At 16.4% G+C, this 10000-nt stretch overlaps 2 protein-coding genes across 2 annotated transcripts; both read right to left on the bottom strand.

The window, feature by feature from the left end:
* Nucleotides 1-599: 599 nt before the first annotated feature.
* Nucleotides 600-2945, bottom strand: PGSY75_1238800 (acyl-CoA synthetase; the record flags this gene model as incomplete). Its single annotated transcript, XM_018786956.1, has 1 exon — nt 600-2945. One exon carries the CDS (start codon nt 2943-2945, stop codon nt 600-602), a length of 2346 nt encoding a protein of 781 aa, XP_018640821.1.
* Nucleotides 2946-5505: 2560 nt separating this feature from the next.
* Nucleotides 5506-7770, bottom strand: PGSY75_1238700 (hypothetical protein; the record flags this gene model as incomplete). Its single annotated transcript, XM_018786955.1, has 5 exons — nt 5506-5768; nt 5934-6905; nt 7059-7097; nt 7440-7538; nt 7752-7770. 5 exons carry the CDS (start codon nt 7768-7770, stop codon nt 5506-5508), a joined length of 1392 nt encoding a protein of 463 aa, XP_018640820.1.
* Nucleotides 7771-10000: the final 2230 nt, after the last annotated feature.

Raw genomic sequence — 10000 nt, 5'->3', positions numbered from 1 at the left:
TTCATTTAATAGAAATGCACATTTTTTTTTCTTTTGTAACAGAAAAAAAAAAGAAAAAGAAAATAATAATAATAATCAATCTTACAACAAGAAAATATTCTCAGTATATTTTATTTACACACTTACAATGTATATAAATTTAACGAATAAAAAAATAAAGGATAAAAAAAAAAAAAATAAAATAAAATAAAAAATTATACATATATATAATAAACATAATTACAATATGTTTATGTACATATTTTGTAGCATAATAAAAATTATATATATTTTTTTTATTGAATAATTATGAGAAAATTTGTTCTTAAAATTCTCCCAAGAATATTAAAAAAAAAAAAAAACAAAATATGCACACATAAAATTATATACATATATATATAAATATATGATGCAGCCATTTAATATATCATATAGACATATTTTGAATCACAAATGTATCACATTTATTAAGTTTTATATTTCAAACAATTCTTTGCCTCTTTTGATAAGTGCATATATATTTATTTATATGATATTATTATATAACATTTGGTTTGTTTTAATTCCACCATTTTTTATTTTATTTTTTCTTATTTTTTCTTATTTTTTCTTATTTTTTTTTATTTATTCCTGGATTTATAAAGATCATTTACAATTTTCTTATAATCTGAAAGAATGACATGTCTTACAATTTTATGAGTTGGTGTCAATTGTTTATTTTCAACAGAGAATGGTGTAGGTGTTAAATGGAAAAGATGTATTTTTTCAATTCCATTAAGTTTATAAGTTTTTGATATATTTAGGATTTCTTCTTGAAATAGTTTAATAATAATATCATGTTTTAATAAATCTTCATAAGGTAGATTTAAATTATTTTTTTTGGCATAATCTGAAAGCATAATTTGGTTCGGTACAATAATAGAAACAAGTTCATTTTCATAACTATAACCATGTACAAAAATATTTTCTATATAAATACTATTACTATATAAATTTTCCAACTTTTCTGGTTCTATATATTCACCTTGAGCTAATTTAAATATATTTTTAGCTCTATCAATAATTTTTACATATGCATTATTTTCATTAACCTCTACAACATCACCTGTTAAAAAAAAGCCATCTTCATCAAAACATTTTTTGGTCAATTCTTCATCTCTAAAATATCCTACCATTAAACCACTTCCCTTTACACATAATTCACCTTTATTTGGATAACTTTTTGGATCATATTTCATATTTTGAACTTTAATTACTTTAAATTCTACATTGGCAAATGGACCACCAATTGTTCCTTTAGTACTATCAAATCTATTCTGTAAAAATCCTACACCCACTTCTGTCATACCCCAACCTTCTGATATAGGTGAAGAAAAAATCATTTGTAAATCAACTAATTTATTTTTATCCATTGATGAAGAACCCATTACTTGTGTTCTTATACATCCTCCAAATTTATTTCGTATAGGTTGTAATATTAAATCATATATTTTTGAATGGAACTTTCTAGAATTTTTCATATATGCACTTGTTTTATTTTTCAATGCTGTCTTAACTAAATTACGAGCAATAAATGATTTTGATTTTAATCCTTCCATAACACTATCATGAATTTTTTGTAATATTCTTGGTACTGTTATTAAAAATGTTGGTTTTAGTTCATTCATATCACCTACTAATTCTTTAATATTGCCAGAAAAATATCCAATTTTATGTCCAAAGAAGCATACAGCATATTCAATAAAACGTTCATATACATGTGCAAGAGGTAAATAACTAAAAATAACATCATATTTTTTTAAACCTAATCTATTACCATCAATAAGATATGCTTGTAAAAATGTTATAAAACTATTGTGAGTAATCATAACTCCTTTAGGTGTCCCTGAAGAACCAGAAGTGAAAATAATAGTACAAACATCATTAAGACTACCTTTATTTTTTTTTATTTGCTTCATTAAATAATTATTTCTATCATCTATACTACGATTATTTGTATTCATTTTTTCACTCTCATTATTGTTATTATTACTATTGTTATTATTACTATTGTTATTATTACTATTATTATTATTATTATTACTATTGTTGTAATAATTTTCTTGGTCTTTTTTTAGTTTCTCATAAAAAGCTATATTTGGATTATGTTCTTTATGAAACGCATGGTCATACATATCACATTGAGGAATTACATTTCTATTTTTATATTTATCTATTAAATCTTTATAATAATATAATTTATATCCAACATTTTTTGCTTTTTCTTTCAATTCTTCTTTTACATTCGATTCGTCATAAATAATTAAAATACTCAGATCTACTAATTCTTCTTTCATCTTAATTAAAGATTCTAATTTCTCTGCTTCTATACAACAAACTTTCATATTAGTTTTTTTAAAAATATATATAACAGAGTTTAAACCTATAGTATCATATATTGGTACTGTTACAAAATTTATTGCTGAAGTAGCTACATCTGTAATAAACCACTCACTTCTATTTTTTGACCATATACCTAATATCTTAAATTGATTATAAATTCCATTATCATTAAATATATTATATTCAATTTCTTCAAACTGATATAATGCTGATGCAAATATTTCAATTTCATTTTTAACTTGTCCATATGTTTTAAATGTATATTCACCTAATACAACTTCATTATCTCCTCGTATTTCTTTTTTCCTTTCACCTAAAAGATCTTTATTATAATAATATTTACAAAAAAAACAAAATACATCATATTTTGAACTAGCTGGAATACCAAGAAAACCTTTAGCCTTTTCTAATTCACTATTTAACTTATAATTATATGGCCTATATATATTACTTGAATTCTTTTTTCCAGTACTTTTTATTTCTTCAAAATATTTTAATTCATCTACCTTATCAATCTCGAACTCTATCTTATCCTCGTTCTCTAAAAAGTTATACAATCTCTTCTTAAAATTAATAATATCCATTTTCTTCTTTCTTTTTAAAAGTTATTCAAAACAGGCATACTATATATAATATATGAGAACCTAATATATTTATATAAGAATATTGACAAAAAGGTTATCTTTTTTTTTTTTTTTCAAATAAATGAATAAAACGAACAAATAATTCTAAAATAAATACATATATATATTATTATTATTATTCAAGCGAACAAATATATTATTTTATATATAAACCTTAAAAAAAAAAAAAAATACATATATATATATATATAATTATATATAATATTTTTTTTTTTTTTTGTTAAATTAAGTGTAGTAATATTTTCAATAATTAAAAAAAAAAAAAAAAAAATATTCATACATATATATTATATATATAATTAACATATTACTACTACCATAAAAATAAAAAGATTATATATATATATATATATATATATTCATATAAAAACAATGATTTATAATATATATATAAATATATAATGACAAAAAGTGATAATAACAATGAATATATATTTTTTAAATATTTATAATAAAAAATATATTATAAAAAAATATAAAAATTTATTTTTATGCAATAAAACCAAGGAAAAAAAAAAAAAAAAAAAAAAGGAGTAATGGTTAAATGATAACAAACTAGTTTTGAGAAATTATATATATGAAAAATAAAAAATAATTTTTATTTATTTTTATTTTATTTATTATTTATTATTTTTTTTCATATATATACAGATTAAAAATATATAATAATAAAAAGAAATACATATATAAAAATAAAATATAATTTTATATATATATATGCAGTGATACATAATATTATATATTTTTTTATAAAATAATATAAAAATATTTTATACGTATATATAATATATATATTATATATATATATTATATAATATATATATTACATATATACATATTTTATATATATAATATACATATATATATATGTATAGTTTTATCCTTCAATAGTTTTTATTAAAGATTATAATAATAAGTATTTATTATATATATATAATTAATATATTTAATAATTTCATATAATATATTTTAAATTATATATTATTACAAATATGTATTATTTTTATATATAATATAAACATAGGAAAGAATAAAAAATATACTTTTTAATTATATATATATTATATATATATATATAAATATATTTATATATATTTATATGTTCTCAAAAATTTTTATCTTTTTATAACACAATGTTCTAAAAACATTTTCAATAAAGAAAAAAAAAAAAAAAAAAAAAATATATATCGACAGAGTTTTTTTTTTCACTGGTTTCTTTTATATTAAAATTAATCAATTCATCTTTTTTTTTTTTTTTTTTTTTTTTTTTTTTTTATTTATTAAATTCTATGAATTTATTTTTACATAATTAGTCATTACAATAAATGAGTGAAAAAAATACCTAACAATTTATAATGTTACTAACAAAATAAAATATATAAAAAATATATATATTAAATATAATATATATATATATATATATATATAGTATAATTTTATTAATATTTATATAATAAAATAATAGATGCTCTTGGGGCAATGATATTTATTCTTTATATATTTATTTATTTATTTATTTATTTATTTGGTTCTTTTTTTTTTTTTTAAAAACCATTATGTATATATAAATATATAATATATATAATATTTTCTTTTTTATGCATTCATATTTATAATTATAATTAAAAAGAAAGAAAAAAAAAATTAATGCTACAGTGTTCCGAATAATATGATACTACATATATTATATATATATATATATATTATATATATATGTATATATTTATATATATATGTTAAACTTATTATTTATTATTCTCTTCTTGATGATACATTTTTTTTTCATTTACGTACAAATAAAGGAAAAAATTAAATCACTTTAAATTATAACATGAAATTTTTTAATTATATAAATTTTTAAAAATAAAGAAAATACATGTTAATAATGTTAATAGTTGATAAATATTGAATTATTATATTCATAAACCTTCTTGTACATTATTTATATTTGAAAATAAAATTATTTTTTTATGAAACAGTAAAAATATATATATATATATATATATATATATTAAATAAACCTATTGGGTTTAATATAATTAAATTGTACTTATTTTTAAGTATTATTCATACATCCTCAAAAATATTATTATTATGATTTATATATATATATTTATGTATATATTTTTCATATGCTTCGAATAAATTATTAAATATATTTTTAAATAAGTATTTAAAAATATGTATACGATTATAAATATAACAAATATCAAAGTACTTTATTTTCTCCATTTTTTTTTTTTTTTTTATATACATCGTTAAAACCCTTCAACAGGTCGAACCTGTATCTTTTTATAAACAAAAAAAAGGGTTAAAAAAAAAATATATATATATAAAAAAAAAAAAAAAAAAAATGTACTTTCAAAAGATCACATATATATATATATATATATATATATATATTTTTTTATGTGTGTCCCGTTTGTATACATTTTGAAAAAAAAAGAACCATCTTTTGAACAATAACAAAAAAATAAATATATAAAAACTATAAGAACAACTAAAAATCTACAGTAGTACTAAATATTTGTTCTCCTAAATTAACATTTGAAACTATTGGAAAGGGTGATGTTTCTTCTACGTCATCTATTTCTGAATAAACTAATATATCATTTGATGAATTAGTTGCATTATTATTATTATAATTACAATTCGCCTCTCTACTATAGTTTGCATATTTTTGATAGTTCATATGGTTACTTTTATTTGGTGTTCTCGACAAACTGTCATACAATATATCCTGTTTATTACAAGATAGATTCTCTGAAAATACACGAGAAAAATAAATAAATATATAAATAAATATAAACATAAATACATACATATATACATATACATATATACATATATACATATACATATATACATATATACATATACATATATACATATACATATTTTTCAACTTTTTTTTAATTTTAATTATACCACTGTTGTTATAAAAGAATATATTATTTCTTTCAGAAAAGGAAACATACTTATTGTCGACATTTTTTAATTTCATATTTGGCATGGGCAAAAAGTTGTCCTTGTTTTTATTTATCATAATATTATTTGAAGGAGTAGATATTTTATTATCATTAATTTGTTCCTTGTTATTTATAAAACTATTTGTTATATTATAATCAATGGTATTATTTCTATTTGATACAAATATATTATCATTATTTATTATTTTATTAGATTCTACATATGTTATATTTCTATTATTTCTTTCTTTATATATATTATCTACGCTTCTATATTGTATATCATTTGGAACAGACATATTATTATAACTTCCTATACAATTCATAGATTCTGATATATTAAGAGCATTACTATTAATATAATTAGATATTTCTTTATTCATATTATTTTCATTATTTTTATCTTCTCCTTTTTTTTTCTCCATATCTTTCTCTTTATATTTTATATCATATATTATATTCTCCTTACTTTTTCCATCTTCCATTTTGTTCTCATCATATTCTTCTTCATCACTATGTGATTTTTTTTTTTTTTTTTTTTTCTTCTCTTTTTTTAAAGGATTATCCATATTAATTATATTATCACAAAAGTTTATAGACGATTTTTTCCTCCTTTTTACATTAAAACATTTCATGTCATTAAACTCAGAAATGCTCTCTGATAATTTTCTTAATTTACATGCTTCTTCAATATAACCTTTTTTTTTCTTTTTTTTTTCAATAGTGTTAAAAATACCTTTAAAAATCTTTTTGCTTATATTATTATCTATGTTAGAATATAATACACAAATCTTTTTCTTTATAATCTTTACTAAATTAAATAACTTAAAATATATTGCTTCGATTAATATCCTTGTAAGCACATTTATATCATTTTCACATATCAAAACACCATCCCTTAAAAAGTCTAAAATATATTCAAAGCGCTTACCTAATGAAAAAAAAAAATATATATATATATATATAATTATAAATACATTCGTATCTTTATATTTACAATAAAATGACCATACTAAATATATACAACTTTACATATATATATTTATTTATTTATTTATTTATTTATTTATTCATGTCAGTATACCATTTCTATCTATAAATATTTCCTCCTTATTATAGTTATCTACAAATAAAAAAAAAAAAAAAATTAAAAAAAATATAATGATAAGTATAAATAGGAAGGTTAGTAATATAAACATATATACAATATTTATAAATACATATCATTCCAAATAATAATATATATAGAGTAACACATTATTACATAAGTGCGACAGTTGTAATTACAAGAAGAATCAGATTTATTCTTCAAAGTATTTAAAAAGGAAAAAAGAAAAATATAAAACAAATAATATATATATATATATATATATATTTTGTTTTAATCAAAACATGTTGTATTATAAAAATGATATTAAAATTTAAATATATGCAAAAAAAAAAAAAAATAAAATAAATAAATTACCTAATATAATTTCGTACAAATAGGAACTTTTATATCGACATATTAAATTAAAAGTAGTCATATAAATCTTCCCTCCAACATTTATTTTAATTATATTATCTGTACAAAAAAAAAATTAAATAAATGAAAATATTATAAGCATTACAAATTATATTATATAAATAAAACACCAGGTTAAAATAACCATGTATTTATTTTATCGTCTTATTATACTTTATAGTATATTTTTTATACACACTATTATATTATAATGTTATGAGTAAATATATTAACACATTTATTAAGGGATCCTTTCAATTGTTTTTTATATACCTTTATTGGAATTGTCCATATTTTATCATACGTTTTTATATATAATTATATACAAGATAATAATATAAAATCAAATAAAATAAAATAAAATAAAATAAAACGAATATAAATAAAAATATAAATAAATAAATAAATATATCTATATATATATATATATTTATATATGTGTGTGTATATATAAATAGGGTTCTTAATTATTATAATAAATCCTTCTATATAAATATACAAATGTATATTATATATAAAGTTTTTACTTATTTAAATTTATTCAATTATATGTTTCTTTTTCGCACAATGCGCTATAATAAAATATATAAAATGCATTTATTTCAATATCATAGATTTTACTTTCATATGAAACAAAAAAATTTATGTATATACTTAATTATTATCTGAGCTTAATTATTAAAATAATATACAAATCAGTATGTTTTGTATTTTACAATTGTTTTTTTTTTTTTTCGTCCTTTGTTTTACTCATCTTATATATATAATATTATTAGATTTATAAAGATTTGTAAGATAAAAAAAAAATTGTAGATAGAATACATTGAATTTTTTCCAACATATTATATAAATATAAATCATAAATAACAATTTATTTTAAATTCATAAGAAATATTAATTTGAACTTGTATCTAGTTTTATTTATAGAAAATCTAAATTTTTATTCAAATATATTATGAGAATTAAGAAATTTAATAAAGAAGATGAAAAAATATATAAATAAAATAAAATAAAATAATAAAAAAAAAAAAAAAAAAAAAAATTATATATATTATAATATGTACATATATAAAATATATTATATATATATAATATAGTACTATAATATATTCCATACATATATAATATATATATATATATATGTATATATAAATATATTAGTAGTATGTATATGCATACATAAAAGTTATATATATATATTATATATGTATACTTTTTACATCTATTCAAGTGCACATTTAATATTTATTATTAATATATTTAAGAAAAAAAAAAAAAAAAAAAAAATTATTTTTCTATTTCATTTTTATTTTTAATAAAAATTTAAAAATAAATTATTTTAATTTGAAAATATTTGTTTTTGTAATGTTTTTTATGAAAGGACATATCTAAATTATTTTCTTTTATACATATATATATTAATTATAACAAAGAAATATATTATTTGAAAAATGCATTTTTTTATTTTTTTTTTAATAATAGTAAAATAAATTATTGTTAACATATTACACATTTTTGGAGAATTAAAAAATTATATATTGACATTTTTTTTTTAGACCAATTATTTGTTTGATTTTCTTTATATATATATATAATCGAATGTGTACACAAAATAATGTTATATATAAATATATATATATATATATATATTTGTTTACATAATATAATAAAAATATTATTATATGAATAATAGTATGTATTACCAAATATATCTGTGTACATATTTTTCTTCTTACCATTATATTTTTTGTATTTTTATTTATATATTTTTATGTGTATTTATTTAAAAAAGAAAAAAAAAAAAAATTAATACAAATAAAAAGTACAAGAACCGAACTACTAACATATGCATTTTACAGATTATATTTTCAATTTGTGATTCATATAAACACCAGTAATATTATATAGAGGGATTTATTTATACATATTATTAAAAAAAAAAAAAAAAAAAAAGAGTAATCAAAATATTGATATCATTCTTTAAATATTATATTTTTATATTTATGTGTTATTTTAATTTTATATGTTTATTTTCATTTTTTATTGGTATTTTTTTTTTTTTTTTTTTTTGTTTACTAAGAATAATATGCTTTGTCTTTAATTTTTTTTTAAATTAGAATTTTTCATATTCATAAAAAAGAAATAATAATAAAATAATATAAAAAAATATATTGAATATTTATAATTACATTACAGTGTCAACAACCAAGAAAAAAAAAAAAAATGAAAAAAATAAAATAATAAATAAATAGAATAATAATAATTATTATAATTAACATGAAATGAATTTTTATTTATTTATTTTTTATTTTTATGTTTTGATGTACTAGCTATAAAAAAAAAAAAAAAAAAAAAAAAAAATTATTAACATTCATGTAATATATTTTTATGGTACACGAACTAGCCAAAAAAAAAAAAAAAAAAAAAAAAAAAAAAATTATAAAAATAAAAAAAAAAAATTTAAAAAAAAAATAAAAATAAAAAAAAAAAAAAAAAAAAAAAAAAAAATATAAAAAAAAAAT

The sequence above is a fragment of the Plasmodium gaboni genome, chromosome 12, assembly GCF_001602025.1.
Source record: "Plasmodium gaboni strain SY75 chromosome 12, whole genome shotgun sequence".
Lineage (NCBI taxonomy): Eukaryota > Apicomplexa > Aconoidasida > Haemosporida > Plasmodiidae > Plasmodium > Plasmodium gaboni.
The sequence above is the reverse complement of the archived record's forward strand: the minus strand, read 5'-3'. Positions and strand labels throughout refer to the sequence as shown.